This window comes from Chrysemys picta, chromosome 4 (genome assembly GCF_011386835.1).
Source record: "Chrysemys picta bellii isolate R12L10 chromosome 4, ASM1138683v2, whole genome shotgun sequence".
Taxonomy (NCBI): domain Eukaryota; kingdom Metazoa; phylum Chordata; order Testudines; family Emydidae; genus Chrysemys; species Chrysemys picta.
Genome location: NC_088794.1, coordinates 124,646,965 through 124,671,148, shown reverse-complemented (window position 1 = coordinate 124,671,148; position 24,184 = coordinate 124,646,965). Strand labels below are relative to the sequence as shown.

Here is a 24,184-nt window from a genome sequence, read left to right as displayed (position 1 = left end):
CTGAAGACAGATTTCATTTCATGAGAAACCAGATTTCCTGCATCACCTGGAAACCGCGAACTATGGTACACCCATCTCTCTTGCTGTTGCATCACATGCCCTACATGACTCTGTTCACCAGACTCCACATACGCTGTCTGCAAGCCTGGTTCCACTCAACTTACTGACCAAACAGGGATCATATTGACTCCATGGTGACTGTTCCCACCAGAGTTCTCAACTCCTGACTTGATGGTCAAACTCAAGTCATGGTGTGGATTTCTTTCAACCCTCCCGTACCAAGAGCCACCATTTTTGACAGACGCCTCCCTTATAGGGTGAGGTCCTCACGTGGACTACCATACTGCTCAGGGTATCTGGACCTCACAAGAGGCCAGGCTGCATATAAAATTATTGGAACTGAGGGCGGTTCACCTTGCATGCAAGGCCTTCTTTCCCCTCATAAGCTCACTCCTTGTACAGATAATGTTGGGCAATATCCCCACGGTGGTGTATATAACCAAAGAGGGAGGAGCGAGATCTCATCCCCTCTGCCTGGAAGCAGTCAGACTTTGGAACTGGTGTATCAGAAGCCACATCATGGTACAAGCTGTGTACATCCTGGGATTTCACAACTCCCTGGCAGGCAAACTAAGGAGAAGTTTCTCTGCAGACCATGAATGGGAGAGCCACAGCAGTCCTAACCAAGATATTTACACAGTTATGGGACCTTTTTCTGTCCCAGACAAACAGAAAACTTCCCCTTTTGTATTGTTCGGGGGGGGCCATATGTCACGCTTCCAAGGGTGATGCTTTCCTGGACAGATGGCCTCAGATACGCCTTTCCTCCTATCCACCTGCTACCACAAGTTGGAGGGAAGATCCATCACCACAGAGCCACCATCCTCTTCCAACACCCTGCTGATCCAGACAGTTCTGATTCACAGAACTTCCACTGATGTCCATCTTTTCCCCCTATCGGGATCCGCCTATTTCCAGATCTCCTAACTCAGGACTGGGGGTGGGAAATCAAGTACCCAAACCCGGGCTCACAATATCTCACAACTATTTTCTATGTGATCCTTATTAGAATGTACATATCAAGTTACTACCCAGAATGTGTCAATGATGTGAACACAGATTTTAGATGCTACGCTAAAATGTATATTGAAACTTTAATTTTAGGAAAACACTTACTAGTTTTTGCAATCCATTATTCTAGCTTATTTTATAGAAATGAGATGTGCTCTAAAATTTTGTTACTATTAACTATTTTTGAAAATCAAGTCACACTATTGCAAACATATCTTTTTCTGTTTTGAAGAAAGCCCCCTCTACATAGAAAGATGTTTGCTTATATCAAGAGACATGAACCACCAAGACAGTCAGCTTCCACCTTTCCCCATTATGATCACTGGACTCTCCATGAATATCAGGAAGCCTAATCTCTTCAATTTAACTTGGAAGGATGCTGGAAATCGAATCACAGCCGTAACACCATCTTTCCCTTTCCTGGCCCTTATGACCTGTCCTATTCCCTTTTCTAGGATTTTATACAACCACTGCTGTTGATCAGCTACCCTCACCAAATAGTCCTGTAGGTATACTTGGGCCTCTCCCAGTCTCTTCTGATTTTCCAGTATCTGTCCCTTTGTGGCATGGACCTACTTCTGGTGCTTATCAGGTCCCCTTGGGGAGCAGCAACTCTGGCATCCACCCTGGTAGGGGATAACTTCTCTCAGCAAAATAAAAAGCCTGTACTATTGACATCTCCATTTTCACTTTCTCATTGGGGTCCTTTCTCGTCTATGGCCCCTCACCTTCCCCTTTGTCGAGATTTGAGTGCCTTACAGTTTCTCTCCAACCCCTCATCTCAGGGTACTCGTCATGCACAGTCTATCACTGACGCCTTATACCAGAGGTATCATCATGCCCACATTCTCCAACATGCTATCACAGTGTCCTATACTCATTTCTTGGTGATGCCCCCTTCGGAGATTCTGGGGATAGCTCTGCCTTGTTCAGTACTCCCTTTTTTCTCTTCCACCATTGCAGCTCTCCTCCATCTCAGAGTCGCAGTATAGCTGCTTTGTGACTCAGCCCTCCAGCCAGGTCACACCATGGTAAGTCCCTCTGCAGCAGCAATATCAGGTAGTCCTCATGCCCACTACCCTGACTGTCACTCCCACAGTGACTCAGGCAGTCTTCCCATTCACTGCCCTAGCAATACCATTCTGCAGTGGATAGCTGGGGCACCCAGACCCGCCCCCAACTCTGGCTGTTTCAGTGTGGGGTATACAACCCATCACAATGACCTGCAAGGAAAGATTGAAAAAAAAATAGGTTTGTTTAGTTTGGAGAAGAAAAGACTGAGGGGGGACACAATAGTCTTTATGTAAAAGGGTTTTTATAAAGAGGAGGGTGATAAATTGTTCTCCATAGCCACTAAGGACAGGACAAGAAGCAATGGGTTTACATTACAGCAAGGGAGATTTAGGTTAGACATTAGGAAAAACTTACTAACTGTAAGAGTAGTTAAGCACTGGAACAAATTACTTAGGAAGGTTGTTAAATCTTCATCATTAGAGGTTATTAAGAACAGGCGAGACAAAGACCTGTCGGAATGGTCTAGATAACATTTAGTCCTGCCTCAGTGTAGGGGATTGGAGCAGATGACCTATGATTTAGTATTTTCTCATAAATCCAAATGGGGAAATGCGCACCCGCACACGCACACACACACACATTTTCTACGCTATCTCAATTTAATTACTCTAATATCTTAATTCTGTAATTTCACCATACCCTTTGTGTGTTAACCTGCAACATAGTTCTCTCTTGTTAGCTATTTCCTAGGATTTTGTTTTATTTTTATATGCTTTTTGAAGTACCATATATATAATTTTTATTTTATAGGCTGTTGATTGGTGGAGTCTTGGTGTTCTTATGTATGAGTTATTAACTGGAGCATCACCTTTTACAGTTGATGGAGAGAAAAATTCCCAAGCTGAGATTTCTAGGTAAGTTATGAAACAATAAAGGGTGTGTGTTTTCTCATAGAAAATTATTACAGTGCCACCCTGGAAATTATTTTGATGACTTTTATCCTGATTTAGAAAAAAATGCAACTTATTCTGTTTCAGTTCAATTAAATTTCAGATGTTAGATTAAACACCTACCAAATCCTTCTAATCAGAAATTCATCATTTCTCACTGAGCCGTCTGGAAGTAGACTGGTTTCATTAACTTCTGCAGGTAGACCATCAACAAGAGTCTGCCTAGTATTTATTATAATTAATTGTGATAGCACCCGCAGCGTGGTAGATGGTTTCCAAGCACAGATGAAGATATATTCACTGCACCTAAATGCTTACAACCTTGCTCCAAACAGAAAAAGGGAATGGATGGTCTATGGCAAGGGTGTAATCTCCACCTGTACAACCTCCACTCCACATTCAAAATACCATGGTAGAGATCTTTGAGCTAATTCAGAAGTCCTCATGCGCATAGACATTGAAGCTTTTGAGAACAATCAGTTGTAACATTTTTAGTGCTGCTGCAGAGAGGAGCTCCAACAGCACAAATAGAAACTTTGTGTTCCAGCAAGATCAATTTTACACAAGTGCTAGTGTCATATTAAAGCTTTCCAAAGCACTCCTACAAAATGAGGTATAGTTGTAGAATGGAAGACTATCTACATTTGAAACCATATGCAAACAGAACAGCTGCCTGTCATATCTTCTGTCATCTAATGATGAACTGTATACTTTGCAGAAGGACAGCTTTGCCAACATATGAGCCCTTGAAGGTCATCCAACTGGATCATATATGCAGAATTGGGGGTCTCATTCTTAGTTTACATCATGGGTGTTAGTTACTTTATTACCTAACAAGCAGCACAAATCAAAGAACATGCTCTCTTTCTGCCAACATGATGCACTTCTGAGAGGAGACAGTGAAAACAATGTGAACAAAACTGAACATCTCCATTCAGATTGTTTAATATACAGTCTTTTCTTGTCTTATAAACCCTTACTCGAGAGATTTAAGAGGCCAATCACCTGAACTAAACCTTTGTTTGAGCACCCAGCATGTATCTGTATTGTTACCTAGGCATCTAAATCTTAAATCTCTGAGCAAGCTGTATAGGCAATTTGAAGAAAATATATCCGTTCCCAGATAAGATACCCAAAATGCATCCATACCCAAATGGATATTTCCCATTTCTGATTTGTTTCTTGACTTTGTGGGTCTTACATCCCACAAGTTAAGTCCTCATTAAACCTTGCTCAAAGAAAGAGAGTATCTGGTTCCCATTGATCTTGCTCCCAATGGACAATGACAACTACAGTCCTCACCCCCTGACACCAATGCTATAATAATTGTTAGAGCATACATAAGTGAGACAAAGAAACAGACACTGGATCTTTGATGCTATAAATTCAGGAAATACATGTGTGTGTTTTTTCTGTTGATTCAAGTTGTCTTCAAGAGCCTAGAAACTCCATGGGGCTCATCTTGAGAAGTTTTTTAAAAACAAACTTAGACCTCTTTCTTTTTGCAATCTTTAGTGAAGTGGGCACTGTTATAACTAGCAATTTGTATGTGTTGCCACTAGAGACTTGTATCCCAACTTTTAGCTTATGTATTAATTATATTGATTACTTAAGAATCCACAGGTATTACTTTAAAGGTTGACAGGTTCTTGTCCAAGATCAGACCCAGTATTATACAAATTATTATATAGTTGGCAACCCTGATGTGCACAATTGCAACACTCGCACTATAGGGACTTTTCTATATCTAAAAATAGAATTTATTAATGCATTTAGCACAGTCATAAACACCCCAACTCAGTAAGATAGAGATTCTACAGAATGCACATTTGCACATCCATGTACTCACACCATCCCTTGTAGAAGAATCTGAAATGTTAGCCATCACCTTCCTCATCACCATCACCGTCCCCATTATCTCCAGTGGCCATCATTCTGGCACCTCCCAAGGACTACATCTCCTTCTCCTACCGCCCCTAGACTGGGATGCAACTTTTATAATATGATATATTAGTGACACTGTGTTTGATGCATATTCAGTAGGGGTATTTCTCTTTTTACTTATTTGTATGTCCTTACCTTACTAATTTTATAGGTTACTAATTCTATAGGTTAGTATATCAATGATCTCAACTTATCATATACATCAATTCATTACCATTGCCCTTTTGTGGTTAGGTATGTACCTGTGGTCAGAACTTTCCTTTAAATACTGTATTGTTAGCACCCCAACACAGTAACTCCTCACTTAATGTCGCCCCGGTTAACGTTGTTCCGTTGCTGGTCTATTAGAGAACATGCTCGTTTAAAGTTGTGCAGTGCTCCATTATAACGTTGTTTGGCAGCCGCCTGCTTTGTCCACTGCTTGCAGGAAGAGCAACTTGTTGGAGCTAGCTGGCGGGGGCTTGAAACCAGGGTGGGCCGGCAGCCCCCATCAGCTCCCCTAAGTTCCCTGTGCGGCAGCTGCTCAGCAGGCTGTCAAGTGGCAGGCAGTTCAGGTGTCCCTCCCACCACTGTCGTGCGCTGCTCCTGCCTTCTGCCTTGGAGCTGCTCCCGGGAGCCTCCTGCTTGCTGTGCAAGGGGTGGGGGGGGAAGAGGGGTGCTGATGTAGGGTGCTCCTGTACCCCTGCTCCTGTACCCCCTCGCCACAGAGCAGGGTGGGAGACACCACAGGCTTCAGGATGGAGGGAGCTTGCTGGCAGCAGCTGCTGTCTCAACTTGCTGATATACTTAAAAAGGCAGTGTACTTAGAATGGTGTCAACGTACTTAAAGGGGCAATGCGTGTCTCTGTCTCTCTCTCACACGCACGCACACACGCACGCATCCCCCAGCACTTTGAAAACTCACGTTTAGTTTCCGCAGGGAATGTTTGCAGCCACTGCCATGCATCTATTGTGTCTCCTCCCTTCATTCGTGCTGCCTTGTAGAGTGGGAGGTTGCATTAACAACAATGTATTAATCCTTGAAGGCTCAGCCAAGTGCTAGTTCATCGTTTAGCAGTAAGGCATTCCCTGGGAAATATCCCATCCTCTTCCACTCTCTGACTTCACCACCTCAACCAAGCTTCACAATCATCATTGCTGGGTACAGTATTAAATTGTTTGTTTAAAACTTATACTGTGTATATATAATGTTTTTTGTCAGGCAAAAATTTTTTCCCTGGAACTTAATCCTCCCCATTTCTTATGGGGAAATTGGATTCACTTAACACTTTCACTTAAAGTAGCATTTTTCAGGAACATAACTACAACGTTAAGCGAAGAGTTACCGTACTTGTATCAGATACTGGCAGTGCATCTGTACAAAGTTTATTTGTTCCAAGTACGTAGGCCTCAAGCCTTATGCCAACTTGCTGAAGATAAATGTCTTACAGGATACAGGCCTTTAGGTTCCTTGCATTGCTGCTGAATATAATGCAAAGTAGAATATAATAAAGGCACGCTAGCTTACTGGGCTACAAACTTGATTAAGGTGTTGGCCTAGATGATGGCAGGCAACATTGTGACTCACTTTCTACAGCTAAAACCCCATGTTGGGGGGAGGGATAGCTCAGTGGTTTGAGCATTGGCCTGCTAAACCCAGGGTTGTGAGTTCAATCCTTGAGGGGCAAAATCAGTACTTGGTCCTGCTAGTGAAGGCAGGGGTCTGGACTTGATGACCTTTCAGGGTCCCTTCCAGTTCTATGAGATAGGTATATCTCCATATATTTTTTATTTTTTTATAACAGGTGACTTAGAATCTAAGCTGCATCTTATGAACTTCTCCTGTCATGAAAAGAATAACGGTTTTGGGAATAGCCTGGGCTAGACTTTGAAAAACATTGGTCCAAAGACTTTGCTTCTTTCAGACAGACCCAAAAACTCAGGACCATCTCAACTAAGTACTTTAAGGACTGACTGTCCTTTGGCAAGTCCACGGGCTGATTTTTTTCAGGTTCTTATTTTCCAGTTGCCCCAAGATCAACTTCAGAAATAATAAATTTCACAGACCTCTTAACCAACCCACACAGGCTATACAGACCTCCAACAACTGCTACTGAGCCAGTTCTTCTTCTCTCTATCTATACTGACTAAAAGTTGAACTACAGGTAACTTTCAGTCAACTGCCAACAGTGAATAGATTAAATAGTTATCGCTGGCATAGACGTGAGTTGGCAGAAGCATAATTCTTTTTTGAGTGATGATCCCTATGTGGATTCCAAACACGGGAGCGCACGCACGCCATGTGCCGGAGCTGAAACTTCATAATAGTATCCCTTGACCCGCACATGCATCATGCGTTGGCCATGTCGCACGTCTGAGGTTTTAAGAGGCTGCTTAGGTTGACACTGCTCCAGTTCTCTCTTACCACTGCATGGCTAGAGTCGGAACCCCTGTTCCTTAGTGCTCTTAGTCAATTAAGAGTACTGCGTTTGCCTTTTACTGTACATAGTTTTTCTCTAGTTAGATAGTTGTCCGTTTGTTCATAGTTGTTAGTTAGGTTCTCCCTTGGACTTTATTCCTCTATCGGGGACTTCTCCTCCTCCTCCCTGGCACCGGGACTATGCACCGTCAAGCCGGCTTCAAGAATTGTTCCTCGGGCCCTCATTCCTTTTCGGTGAGCAACGAATACACTCATTGCTTTTACTGCCTGGCTGATGCCCACATAGTTTTCCACTGCTCCATCTGCCGCTTGTTTCCACTACGGACCTGAGCAGTTTGAGAACTTCGCCTACATAATTTTCTAATGGAGGAGGCAATGCACCCATGTGCACAACCTGATCCGGCTCCGACACAACCATTGGAGCGGGATCCATCACCAGCGGTGAACACCTCACTGGATCCCTCACATGCATCATCGGCAGCACCACCACACCCACTGAAGCCCCGCTGCATGCACAAGAAGCATGGGCACAAGGGCGACTCTCCGATGGGGACCGTCTCAAAATGCAGCATTACCTCCTCAAGCTGTGATGGGTCGGGTGAGAAGTTGCACATCATGAGGGAAGCTCCAGCTCCAAAGAGAGTGTGCCCGGAGCACTGTTCCAAACGCTATTGCTCACTGCCAGCTCCATCTTCCATTCTGGCCCCAGAAACTCCTACTTCACTCCCAGCACCGCCAACTCCACCGGGACCCTCATGCTAATTGCACTGAGTCCCGTGCATTCCGGGCCATTTATCGCCCTTGACACAGTCAGCAGAACTCATTTTGCTGTTTGTGGACATTCTGCCATGCTCTGGACCTCTGCCCAGCCCCAGACTCCCTTTTTCAGCCAATGAACCTCTTGTCCTCCACCATTCTCCACCAGCTCTGGTGGTGGACGAGCCACTTCTGCTCATTCACAATTCTCCTGCCCCATGTCTGGCACCATTGGTCCCACCAGTGCTGACAGCTCCTTCTCTCTTGGACCCTTCGGAGTCCGACTGGTCTTTCGACCTGGACATGGTCCTTTCCCTGGCCCGCTCCTACAGTCTGGACCCTTGATACTGGTCTTACCTTCTGGACTACGGTCCTGCATCTGACCCATCGTTCCGTTACCTATGGGGTCTGTCGATGCATGGCGATCCCTAATCCTGGCCTCACTGGCCCTCGTGGGACCCCTACCACCATCACGGTATGCATTACCCACACCGCTCATCTCCTTCCCTACTGCCACCTTCCAGGAGGAACCCCTGGATGCTCCTATACCGTTGGCCCCAGCCGCACCATCAGAACCACTGGTCCCCTACAGGCACTTCGTTGTCACTGGACGATGCCCTTATTCCAGCTTCCCTCTCACCATCAGAGGACCATGCACAGCACCAGTCCCTGCTCCATCACCTGGCTGCTGCTGTCAGTCTCCCACTGGAGAATGTTCAAGACTCCCTGCCAGGACAGATTCCTGGACATCTTTCAACCTCCCAGACCCTCTCGTGCGGCCTTACCAATAATACATGACTCCATCTTACAACCTGCCCAAATGGTTTGGCACACACCAGCATCCTGTGCCCCTTCACCAAAGTGGGCAGAACACGGCTACTTTGTCCCCTCTTAGGGCACTGACTTCCTTTTTGCTCACCCACTACCCAACTCTCTGGTTGTCCATGCCGCCACCAAATGTGCCCGTCAGCAACACTTCAAATCTAGCCCCCTGATCATGCTGCCAAAAAACTGGATTTGCCGGGCTGCAAAGTTTATTCTCAGCAGAGTTACAGTTCCGCAATGCCAGCTACCAGGGTATTCTTGCTAAATACGATTTCCTGTCCTATTCCAAACTGGCAGACTTTCAGGACTCTCTTCCACCAGACAGGCAGCAAGAGTTCCAACACCTGTTAGACAAGGGCAAACTGGTAGCCAAAATGGCCCTCCAAGCCATGGTTGATACCGGGGCACTGCATCTTGCTCCTTGGCATCCAGCGTAGTAATATGCCCCAACTCTTGGGTCCAGTCTAGTGGCTTCCCCAAAGAGGTCCAGACAACCCTTGAGGACCTCCCCTGTGAGGTAACAAAATGGATGATTCCCTTCACTCTCTTAAGGACTCCCGAGTAACCCTTCATTTCCTGGGCATTTATATTCTACCCCCCACACACCGGCAACAACACCCATCCTTCCACCCTTGCCCATGGACCACTTACCAGCCATACCCCCAGCGGCCACTTGATCCACCTCATTGCTGCCCTGACTCCCAATGGCCTTGCCATTCTTCTGCCGCCTCCTCCACCTTTCACTGACTGTCTAAACAATCCTTTTGACTCTTCCCTCGTGATCCATGAACCCTCCTTGGGGCTTCCAGCCATGCCACAAATCATCTTCAGGGGTCGTCTTGCCTTCCTTGCCCACCAGGGCTACATTGTCGAATTCCTTTCCTTTCCTCCTCACCATCCACCTGGTGGTCGCCCTCCAGATCCTTCCCAAGATTCTCTTCTCCACTACGAAGGCACTGCCCTCCTCCAAAAGAGTACTCCTCCTCGTTGGTGATCCTGGTCTCCAATGCCTCAGAGCTGGGATGCGGAGCCCATCTGGGCAATCTCAGCATGCAAGGTTGTTAGTAGCAAGATGATCTCTCCCTCCATGTAAACGGCCGAGAGCTCAGAGCGGTTCGCTTGGCCTGCCAGGCTTCCCTGCTCATCTGAGGAGCAGGGTGGTAAAGATACTGATGGACAACACAAATGTGATGTTTTACATCAAGAAACAAGGCGGAGCCTTGTCATCAGCCCTTTGCCAAGGAGCTCCCTGGTGGGGGGGGGAACTTGTGTGTAGCATGCCATTCATCTTGTGACTTCGCACCTTCCCAGGGCCAAGAATGTGTTGGCAGATCACCTCAGCAAGACTTCGTCTTGCAACGAGTGGTCAGTCCATCCGGAGGTGGTCAGCATGATCTTCCGGAGGTGGGGAACTCCCCAGATGGACTGCCTGCATCTGCTTTTGCTACAAACGGGTGAAAGTGCTACCGCCGGCAATTGTAACTGCCCATTTAACCAAGGCGCAAGCCTCATCGGCAACCTTCCTGCCCCAGGTGCCGATTCAAGATATTTACAGGGCCGCTTCCTGGTTAGCCATCCACACGTTTACGTCCCACTGTGCAATCACCCAGTAAACCCGGGACAATGCTAGCTTCGGTAGAGCAGTGTTGCAAGCTGCACGCCCGTGAACTGTGAGCCCACCTTCAGGGTTACTGCTTGTGAGTCACCTAGAATGGAATTGACATGAGCAAGCACTCAAAGAAGAAAAAATGGTTACCTATCTTCTGTAACTGTTGCTCTTTGAGATATTTTGCCCATCTCCATTCCATTACCTACTCTCCTACACCTCTGTTGGAGTTGCCGGCAAGAAGGAACTGAGAGGGTCTAGGGCTGGCAGCGCCTCATATACCAGTGCATGAGCATGGCACTCCAGAGGGCACCACAGCCGGCCCGACAGATACCACTAAGGCAAAAAATACTGACAACTGTGCCCATGGGCACACACGCACTTAGAATGGAATGGACACGAGCAACACATCTTGAAGAATAAGTTACAAAAGATAGGTAACTGTTTTTTGTGTGCAGTAGTCCTTTCATGGAAAACTTTATCTCCAATTTGAGCTTATAATTGTCATTCCCCAGACATCCTCTTCTGTTTTAAAAACAACTTTAATCATTGTTATTACTTTGGCCAGATGAGTTTTTGACTTGAAAGATGTCTTCACCAGTAATTTGTTCAGGTAGTCCAGCTGAGGAGTTTTATTGCATTCATTGGCTTTCATATTTCTTCCCAAGCTAATTACTCAGAAGGTCATATTGTCCAGGTTATTATATTGCACAGAGAACAAATGCAATAAGCTCACATACAAGAATACTGTATGTGACAAGAGTGGCCAGAAACTGTACATTTCTTATTGTAGAACTATCCAATATATACATAGCAGTTGTCTTTTGTTTTAATACCATAATGAAATGTTTTTAAGTAATTAACATTTTTTCTACAGGAGAATATTAAAAAGTGAACCTCCGTATCCCCAAGAAATGAGTGCTTTAGCTAAAGATGTAATTCAGCGTCTTTTGATGAAAGATCCCAAGAAAAGGCTGGGCTGTGGTTCAGGTGGCGCTGATGAAATCAGACAACATCCCTTCTTCCAGGTGAAAGAAATAAAACTCTTCATAAATTATTCTTCTCTCCCTTCACCTCCTTTGGAAATCTGACTCAAAACAGTTCCCATTTTTCTATCATGAGCCCTGATTGAGCAATATAGCTTAGTAAGTACATAACTTTAACTGTATGAATAGTTGCATTGCACATGCTGAAGTGCCTTATTAAATCAGTACCTTTACATTTACTTCAATTTTGTAATTGGTATTGTTAAATAAAACAAAGGGACACAGCTTGCAGTGTTGTAAAATAATCAAATTTCTTTGCTCCTAATATCTTAAATTATTAAAAATGACAGACTGTTTAAAATCATTTTACTTTTCACTATTTATGCTGTCTGTTTTTTACATCTTCCTTAGCTTGGATAATCGAAATGGAAACTGGATTAATACATTGTATATATAGTCAATTTCAGATTTCAGTGCATTTGTGTTTGGGTTCCAAATACTGAAAGAGAACGTTCCTGTGTAAAAACAGCTATACAATTGTTTCCATTGGCATTAAAAAAACAAAAACTTGGAAACATTCCTTTTAGTCTTAAGCATGATAAAGAATTGTATTTTTAGAAAATCTCAATTTTAAACCAAATTTGAATAGTCAGTTATTCCTTTAAAATTAACTATTCTTTTTAAATAAGGGTAAATTTTAGTGCTGAGGAAAATCAGGGACTAATGGCACAAGTTAGTTTGGGAAAATATTATTTAAATTTTCCTTGAAAGCTCTATCTTGACTTTCAAATACCCAATATTACAGTCACTTAAAACATCCAGTTCCTTCTTATTCCTTTGAATTTCCTGTTTAAATACTGACAAAGAGTCCTGTGGCACCTTATAGACTAACAGACGTATTGGAGCATAAGCTTTCGTGGGTGAATACCCACTTCGTCAGACGTCTGACGAAGTGGGTATTCACCCACGAAAGCTTATGCTCCAATACGTCTGTTAGTCTATAAGGTGCCACGGGATTCTTTGTCGCTTTTTACAGATCCAGACTAACATGGTTACCCCTCTGATGTTTAAATACTGTACAGATAAATAAGCACTGACAAATAATTTTATGAAATCAGCGTCTGTTTTTCATTCTTTGACGTTCGTGTTTGAAGATACATTTTTCTGCTGTGAGTGTTGCACATTCCATTTCACAAGTATTGAATGGAGCAGGAATTAACAGAGCAATTTTCTGTTAACTACTGCAATCGTGGCCTCTAGTTCTGACAATATACACTGCTCTACAGCCAAAATGCTTCTGAAATAAATGTAGTCAAACTTTACTAATTCTGGGTCACTGAGAACGAAAATGATGCTTAAAATTGTTGATTGGCTCTAGTTTTCAAGATATGCTATTGAGTCAGTATATACGACCCTTGACTTGGGAATGGCGGAGGATAAGTGAGTTATAAAGGGAAGGGATCTCAATTTAAACCAGAAATGACTAAAATACATCTTTGACTGGATCTATGAATAAATCTATGACTGGGTTTGGACAGTACTTGCTTTTTAGGCAAAACAATGAATGAGGCAATCTGAAGCTGGTATTGCGTCATACATGATACGAATTGCATCATGTTATTCCTAGAAGTCATGGATGATGCAATCATAACGAAGCTTACATCACTCTGCTGAACAAATTGCACTATATCAGTTCTAGAAATCATACAGTGTCGTGGTCTCTTATTTGTCAGTGTTTGATTTTGCAAAGGGACACATTTCTGTTTAGCCAAAGTGAGCAGAGATGCCTCGTACTTGTGTGAACAGTGCAGATAACTTCTGCTATGTTTGTGGTGAAGTGACTTTTGCATCACAAAAGCGCAGTATAACCACTATGGTTAAGAAAGCCTATCACCTTTATATTGGCTGCAAAATTGGAGATCAGGACAAGAGGTGGGCCCCACACATATGCTGCAACACTTGTGCAACAAATCTTCGCCAGTGGTTGAACAGGAAAAGGAAATCTATGCCTTTTGCAGTGCCAATGATTTGGAGAGAGCCAACAGATCATACCAGCAATTGTTACTTCTGCATGGTGCCTCCAGTTGGGAAAGGTGTGTCAAAGAAGAAAAAGTGGACTGTGCATTATCCAAACATTCCATCAGCTATACGCCCAGTACCCCACGGAGAAGGACTGCCGATTCCTGATGCACCAGAATCATTCTCACTTGAGTCAGACGAGGAAGAGGATGAAACTTCTGGTCCTGAACCATCAATGTCACAGGATCCACATTTTCTCCCATCCTCCTCCTCTGAACCACACCTCATAACACAAGATGAACTGAATGTCCTTGTCAGGGATTTGGAACTACCCAAGAGTAAGGCAGAGCTGTTGGGCTCCAGACTACAGCAGTGGAATCTCCTGGCAGGTGATGTTAGGGTTTCCATGTTCTGTGACCGTCAAAAGGATCTTGTTCCATTCTTCTTCATGGAAGGTGATCTTGTAGCCTGCAACAACATCGATGGTGTGATGGCAGCCCTCAACATCGTTCACGATCCAGATGAGTGGAGACTGTTCATTGATTCATCGAAGACGAGTCTTAAAGCTGTTTTACTACATAATGGCAATGTTTTGCCATCAATTCCAGTTGGTCATGCAGTCCATATGAAGGAAACCTATGACAACATGAAACAACTTTTGAGGTGCATGAACTATGACCAACATCAGTGGCAGCTTTGTGGCGATTTGAAGGTTATTGCTCTCTTGCTTGGTCTGCAGACTGGATACACAAAGTACTGCTGTTTTCTCTGCGAATGGGATAGTCGTGCAAGAGATTCCCATTACATCAAGAAAGATTGGCCACTCCGACAGTAATTGGAGCCTGGGAGGAAAAGTGTTCAGCATCCACCACTTGAGAAAACACAAGCAGCTTTCAAGTACCTCCGTGGAAAATTTTCAAGGTTAAGTGAAGCTAAGATAAAAGAAGGTGTCTTTGTTGGTCCTCAGATTCGTGAACTTCTTCGAGATGATGCATTTGACCATGCGCTGCGTGGCAAGGAAAAGACGGCATGGAAAGCCTTCCAGTTAGTGACAATAAATTTTCTCGGAAACAACAAGGCAGACAACTACAGGTTTTTGGTGGAAAACCTCCTCAAGGCATACAAAAGCCTTGGTTGCAACATGTCACTAAAGATACATTTTTTGAACTCTCATCTAGATTTTTTTTCCACCGAACTGCGGAGCAGTGAGCGACGAGCACGGCGAGCGATTTCACCAGGACATTGCAACAATGGAGAAACGCTATCAGGGCAAATGGAGCCCATCAATGCTTGCAGACTATTGCTGGATAGTGACAAGAGATGCTCCATTTAATGAATACAAGAGACAAGCCAAGAAGAACCGAGTAGACACTGAATAGGACTAAACTGTGTACATAATAGTTTTTTGCCTTTTGTTTCATAATAAATTTTATTTATATAACCCTTTTGCTGATTTTTAAAGTGTTACATAAACAGGACAGGTGAAATATTATCATGTAAAGCAACCATAAGCACATGAAAAGACCTAGGTTTACAATTTATGATTAAAACTCTATCTACACTATATACATAGACATAAAATGTAAAAACTTAAATATCTTAGAAAGAGTAGCCAATCAGTTGTTTTAATTGTCATATTTGAATTCAGCACATCAAAATACATAATAAATAGCACATTTTATCTCTGAAACAGGCGACTTCTCAAAAATTGTAGACCAGTGATATTTGCATACAAGAATACTCAGGTATGAATCTGTCACAGAACTCTGTGTAAAGGTTAGTTGTTAAGTGTTTCCATAGGCAAGAAAAGACAAAACATTGGTTGTTTTGTTTCTGATCCGACTTATGAAATTGTGACTGTCTAATTTTTTTTATTAGAAATGGAGAGAGAGATTTTAAAAAATAAAACACTATTTAGAATTTTGTGGCTTGTTTTCACTCATGTTATAGGAAACAGTTTGTGCCTAAACAGTAGGTATGTTCTTTTAAGGAAATTTAAGCATAAGTTTGAGCAAACCTTTTCTTCTTCTTTAAGCGATTGTATACAGATTCCATTCTTGGTATGCATATGTTTCATGCACACAAGATCCCATTCTTTTTGAATAGGAGTGTCCTTTAGGGCTGTGCCTGTGTCCGGAGAGCTGTGAGACCACCAGGAGAGCATAAGGGGATGGACTGGCCTCAACAACCTGAATCCCTTCTTGCCACCCATGGCTGTGAGACTGAACCTTATGGTGCCCATGTCTCTTCAACCTGCAAGAAATGTATTAGTTATTGTTGTTCTACTTCCTATTCAGCAGTTGTCAGCGCATCCATTCTTTTTTTTTTTTTAAGTGAAATTTAGATAGAAGTTAACTTTAGAAACATTAATAGGGTTTCTGTCCCCTCCCTTCTCCACCCCCCGCCCAGTACAGGGTTAAACTCCCATCCCCACCCCATACCTGAGGCCAAAATGACCAAAGACTGACATCCAGAAATCAAGATCTGCCCCTGCTGTGACACAGCAATGCGCATCAGCTATGCTCATGCAAACTGCCTTCCATACTAAGTTGAGGGGCAGCTGCCTGAATGCTGTTTGGTATACAAGACTTCCTCAAATTGCACCCTGAAAGCTAGATATGGCAGATGAAGATACATCTCCTTGAGACCGTGATGCAAACGTTGTCATACCTAGGCAAGCCTGCTGTGAGACCACAACCTCCTGGCCAGTCTCACTTGTCCAGTGCCTCTGTGAGCATTGTTGGACCCAGGCAAACCTGCTGACAGACCACATCCTCCTGGCCAGTCTTACTCCTCCAGTGCCCCTGTGAGCCTCAATGTCACACTGAGCTTGAAGGACACTTACAAATCTTGCTTTTCAGCAGCTTCAGCTTTGACACAGTATGGGCAACAAGTCGCACCATGCTAGAGACCAGGGAAGGCGCTGATCTCCCTCCTCATATAAGAGGAAGAAGCCCTCTCCTTAGGTTTCAACTTATCAGAGTCTTAAGACTGAACCTTGCCTAAGTGCGAAGGCAAAAACAGCCCCAATGGTCTCTTCCCAGAATAACCATTGCACTTTCCCCAGTACCGTTCAAGCAGCTGACCCTGCACTGGCTCTGCACACCAGTACTAGACAACCTGTCACCAAGGAAACTGATGCCAAACTTGTGGATACCAATTAGGCCCATTGACATGGGGGGCGGGGCAAAAGGGGCAATTGCCAAGGGGCCCAGGTGATTTAAAAGAACCCGGGGGCTCCTGGCTGCTACCGCAAGCCCTGGACCCTTTTAAATTGCTCGGGCGGGACGCAGGGCTCCTACATGCACGCACGTGTGCCTGCTCTGAGCCCCGCGGGCCAGCACGATTGACCAGCGCGGGCGGTCCCGGAAGTGACAGAATCGTCACTTCTGCCCCAGCCCCCACCCCACCAGGGACAGCCCTGACCCTGGGGCCTGGAATTTCTGTCGGCAGGCCTGATACCAAGCATCACAACACTGAAGAAATCATCAACAGAGAGTTCTTTACCAGCACACGTGGACTCATTAGTACTGATGTAATTCTGGGCACCAGCAAACTTAGTGGTGAGACTAGTAGCAGAGTCCCTGCTCTGAGACAGACTCAGAGAGGCCAGGTCCATCTCACAGTCTGTCAAAACCAGCCATAGACCTAACCAGACAGGACTCTCTTGGAAGGCTATTCCTCATCCATTGAAGAAGACTTTGCCTTTTCATCTTTCTCAAGTGATTGCAGCAGACCATCCTTACCAGAATACAACCCACCCCTCCAAAGATGGCCCAGTGGGACATGGATAATCAGTCCAGGGAGTAATCCATAAGAGGCAATCACATGACACCAGGCTCCTCTAGAGAACCACTAAGCTGGTGTCCATCCATGTGCCCACTTCTTCCTCAGTACCCCACCAACCCAGGACCGATTGGGCCACTTGGGCATAAACCACTGCGTCAGGAAAATGGCTGCCTCAGCTATCTCTAAACCAAAGTCGGCCTTGCTCAAACAGTTGGCACCAACTTCTCAACAACCCCTAGTAGAAGAGGAATAAGCGCTCGGTGGGGATGAACGCCAGCAGCCACTGGCTATCCCTCCTCCTCCTCCTCCCCAGACAAAGCAACTGATCCACCATCCATACACTCTCTCTGAACAAGTTGTATGTTTCACAGCATTTGCTGAGGAGGCTAGTGGATACTCTGAATATTTCGCTCGAGATCATGTAAGAGAAGCAGCACAAACTAATAAACGTTCTTCTGCCCTCCAAATTGGTAGAATGGCCCTAGTGATCAATGAGCTTAAGTTATATTGTACACACTTGCATTGGTGCCCACTGCCTCCAAGTGGTCAGATAGAACACAAAAGGTTCTGGTGAAGAGAGTTAGAGTACGTCTTTCCAGCACCCCATCCTGGATTCCTGCAATCTGCATGAGAGGCCATAATGACAAACTAGGGTCTCCCCCACCCCGAGAAAGGGATCAAAAGAAGCTGGACCTTGTGGGACAGAAAGTGTACTGCTCTGAGAATCTTCAACTCAGAGTTACTAGCTATCAGGTGCTCCCAGCAAAGTATGACTTTTTTTTTGCCACAGGCAGGCTCCCCAGTGGATATTAAGAGGAACTAAGATCCAACATAACAAAAGGACAATTCACCTGCAGAACAGTGCTCCAGACAGCACTGGATGTGTCAGACGCTGCCACTAGAATGGTTCTGACAATGAAGTGGTCCCCCTGGCTGCAGCATCCCTTGCGAGGTCCAAGTGACCAGAGAGGACTTGCCATTTCTAGGAAATGACCTCTTCAACAGCAGCATGGATGAAGCGCTGCGCCCTACTAACAGATTGGAGAGCAACCTCCATTCACTGGGGCTGTACGTTCCAGCTCCTAAGCGTAAGGAGCCCCACAGTAGCCTCAATCTTCCTTCAGCTACAGGCCCCAGCAGCAGTTCCAACAACATCCCTCAGAGCCACCGAGGAAGCTCCAACATTTCCATCAATGGCACTTTTCAACTACCTCCTTGATAACCTTGCAGGAGGGGCTGGTGCCCCACAAACAGTTTTGATGGGACAATCGAAAGCTCAGCTGGATCATCTTTGAATCCATCCCCTATTTTTCTGTTATTTCAAAGAAGCTTGGTCTGGGATTACTGTGGATTGGTGGCTACTTGTGATCATAAACAAGGAGTATCCCATCTAATTTCAAACTGTTCCAACCTCCTCTACTCCCTCCCAGTCCCTCTTCAGGGACCCATCTCATGAGTCACATATACAAGAAGAAGTCAACTTCCTATTGCATTTGAGAGCAGTAGAGGAGGTTTATTAAGCTGTCTGGAGTGGCTCACGAGCATGACTACCCAACCTCAGGGCAGACTGCAAAGAAGCAGGGCACAGACCCCAATCAGGTTATGAGTTCTAAACTTAGATTTCACCAACCAGGTATCAAGTGTGAACTCCTCAAGCACTATAACAGTCTTAATATGGAGTCACAGACAGTCCCTTTGGCTACTCCAGTCTGTCTTACCACACAGGCAAGCTTGCCTTTGTAATAGATAGTTCCTTACACTAAAGATCACAACAATATTCAGATTACTCCTACTGCCAGAAGACCAGTCACTTACCCCCGATCAATTACACCTTAGATCTTATACCAAAGACAATGCTTGTAGCCAATCCTATAGTAAATTAACTACAGATTTATTAATTACAAAAAAGAAATAAATTATTTACAAGATTAAAGATAAACATTTACAGACACAAATGAGTTACAATCTTAAGTTCCAAAAAGTAATAGAAACTTCAATAATAATCAAGCTCTATATGTCCGTTAGGGCTAACCCAGGCCAAGCACTAGGGAACTCTTGCTTATGCTTAGAAATCTTTGCCCTTCAGAGTTCAAGCAGCATTGACATAACAATTTCTTTTTGACAAGGATTTTTATTCCCTCAGAGTTCAAGCTGATGGGACGAGTGCTTGTGAACTTCTATTCTTCATGGGTGTGGGGAAAGCAATCAACAAAATATTTTGTTCACTGATGTTTCACAATGATGTCTATGGTCCTTCTTTTGTTGGGCAGGAGATGACACTGTGACGTTATTGACATGAACTGTGACCTTATAGATCGTTGTGGCAACTAAGGTCCTATAGTTGCACCAAATCTTGTACAAAGGAGGTCAAGTAAGGTGTCTATGGAAAGGCTGTAATTTGCTGGTTATGATTATGCTATCTGTATGTGTGTATCATTTTTGTATTTGAAGTTATGAATATTGGCTATGTACTTGTATCTCAATGTATTTGATTCTAAGTAACATCAGTGAAGCATTTGATCAGCTTCTTGAGAAAGGACTATTCTCAGTAAGTGCCCAATCAAGAAACACTTAACTGACAATGATCTTTGGGAGACTCCAATCCACATCTGAGCTTTCCTGGGAACGTTCAAACTAACATGTAAACAATGATGTCGGCCTGCAAAAAGCTGAATCATTCATGGACATGTGACTTGCCCAGGTGGCTACAAACTCCATCTTGTTGCTGTGACTTTGCACAGAAGAACAAAGGGGTTTCCGCCCACGAGAGAGAATATAAAAGGCCCTGGAAGCCTCTCCATTTTGTCTTCAGCTGGCTCAAGGGATGGCCTCCCCACCCCAAAGAGATGCCTGAAAGAAACTAGAACAAAGGTCAGTAACTATGGGGGTGTGAGTGATTGCTGGACCCAGGCCATAAGCCACAATGTTGATCTGAAAAGGATTGGGCCCAGACTAGGAAGGAGTCTAGTCTGTGAAAGAAGCTTATTGGGACATCTCTGAGGGTGAGATTTACCTATATTCAGTTTCATATTGTATTAGGCTTAGACTTGCATGTTTTGTTTTATTTTGCTTGGTAACTTACCTTCTTCTGTCTGTTATTACTTGGAACCACTTAAATACTACTTTTTATATTTAATAAAATCACTTTTGCTTATTAATTAACCCAGAGTAAGTAATTAATACCTGGGGGAGCAAACAGTTATGCATATCTCTCTATCAGTGTTATAGAGGGCGGACAATTTATGAGTTTATCGTGTATAAGCTTTATACAGAGTAAAATGGATTCATTTGGGGTTTAGGCTCTGAGAAAGACTGAATACTGGGTGCTGGGAAAGTCCCTGTTAACTGAGAAACCCCTGGGCTAAGTGAATCTTAGTTTCTGTGTACTGCAGTGGGGCATGGCCCAACCTCTTGGTCTGTGCTGTAGCTGACTGGAGTGTCTAACTCAGCAAGACGGGAGTGGAAGGAAGCCTTCTCTGGCAGGGGGGTTGGCTCTCAGTGGTATTCCAGCACATCTAGTGACAGTCTTGAGGGAGTTTGTGACTGAACCCGTCACAGACACCTCTTGTGGAGAACTAGTATTTCACACTTGGTAATGCATCTTTCTTTACTGGGGAGGTTTAGAGTTTCAGAGCAAACGTTTGAATACTACTTTTATAACATGGGCTATAGATATTATAAGTTGGATTAGTGCATGCAGCAACTCACAAGCATTTAATAAAGTCTAGACATTAAATACATTTTTATAAATCTAATACCTATTTTAACAATACCAACACACAGGGTGAGTTAGACTGGTTTCCACCTATATCGTATCAGGGGGTAACATCTGAAGAAATGAGGTTTTTTACCTATGAAAGCTTAAGCCCAAATAAATCTGTTAGTCTTTAAGGTGCCACTGGACTCTTTGTTGTTTTTTGCAGCTATATAGTGTCAATGTACAGTTGAGCTCTAGGGGCCTTGGCATGAGCTGGTACCTGGTCTGCCAGTGTCACTCCTCAAGCATTCAGAGGGAAGGCTTCTACTCCCACTATTACTTGATCACAATGAAGAGATGTGGGTGGAAACCCATTCTAGACCTTCAACATCTCAATGCCTTCATTTGCCATTTCAAGTTCAGGATGGTCACCTAGTCTCTATCATCCCCTCACTGGATCCCATGGACTTGTTCATGTCTCTTTGACTGCATAATGCCTACTTCCACAGCTCAATATTCCTGGTGCACAGAAAATTTCTACAATTATCAGTAGGGACATCCAGGATGGATTGATTTAAATCAAGGTGATTTAAATTAGCTACTTAAATCACTAAGTAGAAAGCCTTGATTTAAATAACCTATTTTTATCAAAATTTTCATCTATACTTTTTATTTCCTAAAGAAAGGTGCATTCTCATTAGTTGATATGACCATTAAAATGCATTGATTTACAACTCAATAGAACCTTTACAATAGGTTTGATGCATTTTTTTTCTGCCTAGGAAAGTACAGTATAATGATATACAGTTATTTAAGGAATTGTATAGCTTAACATTTTCAGATTCTTATTAATTGTACATTTTAATATGTTAGAAAATTGTGAATGATATATTGCTTATTGAATTGACTTTTTGCTTATGGTTTGTGTCAAACTGCATTAGGATGTTAAGTGGAATTTAATTAAACACACAAAAGAGGATAAAAAATTTTTCATTATACAAAACAACCTTAAATATTTGATAAGAGATGTTTATGTATCCAAAACTTGTTTCACATTTGCAACTAAATGATTTATTAAACAGGGGGATTAACTGTAGTCAATAAATTAAACTGATTATTTCAGATCACCCTGAAAATATCTTCAAATATGCCTAGGGGTGAAAGTGACTGGGGCGGTAAGTTCCTAGTTTCACCTAAGTCTCTTGAAAATGAGAAAGTTACTTAGGCTGACCTGTTGTGCCATATTTATAAAGCTTGACCTCAAAAGTAAGAATCAGGGGGAAAACACCTTTCTTTATATAGAAAAGCAGTCTTTAACTCAAAAATTTTAATAGAGGGCTGTGGGTTCAGCATATTTATTTTTTTTATTTAAATGTTTTAATTAATTTTAACTTTTAGCCTTAACATATTTTGTAGTACATTCAGATTTGATTTTAAACAGGTTTATTTTTAAAAAGAAAAAATATATTGTAGCTTAAATAACAAAATAAAAAATAAGATTTAAATTTTAAAAAAATCTTTTTTTTTTCTTCCAAAAAATATTTTTTTTATCCACCCTGGAGGCATCCCACAATCTGTACAGTAGTCCTACCTTTTGGTCTTTCTACTATCTCAAGGGTATTACCAAGTTCCTCACTGTGGTGGCAGCACACCTAAGAAGACAAGGAGTCCAGGTTTACCTGTAGGTAGACAAATGGCTGATACGAAGCTCCTCTCCTCCATAGCAAGTCAGTGTCTAGTCAAGACCTTAAACCTCTTCATCTCTCTGGACCTGAAGGTCAGCAAAGACAAATCCACACTGACCCCAGCATAAAGCATAGAATTTCATAGGAGCAGTGTTAGATACCAAATTGTCGAAGGCATACGTACTGCAACAGATTCCAATGACAGACACCATACGGCAGCTTCATGAGCAACCAGTATTAAAACCAATTAAAAATTATCCAAAGCTTCTTAGGCACATGTCAGTGTGTATGTACATGTCACAGCATGCCAGATTTCACCTTCATTCACTGCAGAAGTGGTTGAAATCAGTGTACACAACAGAGAGCATAACAAGATGATCTCCCTTCCAAGGAAAACCTGGTATTAGACTGGTAGATGCAACTGGAGGATTATGGAGGATAGGTCTATCAATAGCTATAACCAAGATGGTCTGGGATGCAACCCCATGCTCTAGGTGTCCCTAAATCCCAACAGCTGGAAGCTGAGACTGGATTACAGGGAAGGATCACTTGATGATTATCCTGTTCTGTTCATTCCCTTTGAAGCACCTGTCACCTGTCACTGTCAGAAGACAGAATACTGGCTAGATGGAACTTTGGTCTGCCCCAGTATGGACTATCCTTATGTTCTTATGGGGTGTGAATTTGTGATTCTAGCCTGCCACAGACTAACTGTCCATGGGCCCTGCTTATGCACATTAATAGTTAATGTACTTTGTTTAGTCCTGTTTCAAGAGGTACATTAAGACTCAAGTACTGTATTAGCACAGCACTACTTACACAGAAGTGCCAAATATTGTCAGAAAAATTTCTTTTAAAATTCTCATTATTTCTTTCCTTAATTTGGAGTGGGGTGTTCCAGGGTATTCCTTATGCTTCTCCTTCTTCTTCCTTACCCCAAAGGCTTGTAGTATGCAGATACATACTTTCAGCTGAGGTCTGAGCACTGCTCCTTATAATGTCTGTTAATGCTACGCTTCGGTTGAATGGACTGTTACTCAAGAACCTCACATAAAATTTCCTGCCTCGGGACCTACATAACTCCTATCCCCTGCAAAACAGCTTGTTTTGTTGCCACTGTTTGTTTGTTTATTAATTTAATGTGTTATTTAATTTGCATTACGGTATCACCTAGTAGCCCCAACCAAGAATGGGCCTAGATGCAAGATACTATTCCAAAATAGTGCCTGCTCTAAGGACCTTACAGTCTAAATAGTCAAGACAGACAAAAGTTGGGAGAAAAGAAATGGAATTTCATGTCGGTTCTCTAGTTTCAAATATGTAAGAAATCACAATTGCTTATTTTTATTATGGAGGAGTAGTAGCAACTTCTGTTAATGCTAAGCAGAACTTTCTATATAAGAGAGACACTCTGACCTTAACT

At 43.2% G+C, this 24,184-nt stretch overlaps 1 protein-coding gene across 10 annotated transcripts in view; it reads left to right on the top strand.

Annotated features, from left to right (window-relative positions):
* Window positions 1–24,184, top strand: part of RPS6KA5 (ribosomal protein S6 kinase A5) — a 166,320-nt gene that overhangs the window by 83,595 nt on the left and 58,541 nt on the right. For all 10 annotated transcript variants that reach the window (XM_065595599.1, XM_065595596.1, XM_005285401.5 and 7 more), the window contains 2 exons: window positions 2,896–2,999; window positions 11,463–11,613. In XM_065595599.1, coding sequence (XP_065451671.1) covers window positions 2,896–2,999; window positions 11,463–11,613 — 255 coding nt within the window. The remainder of the gene's footprint in view (window positions 1–2,895; window positions 3,000–11,462; window positions 11,614–24,184) is intronic.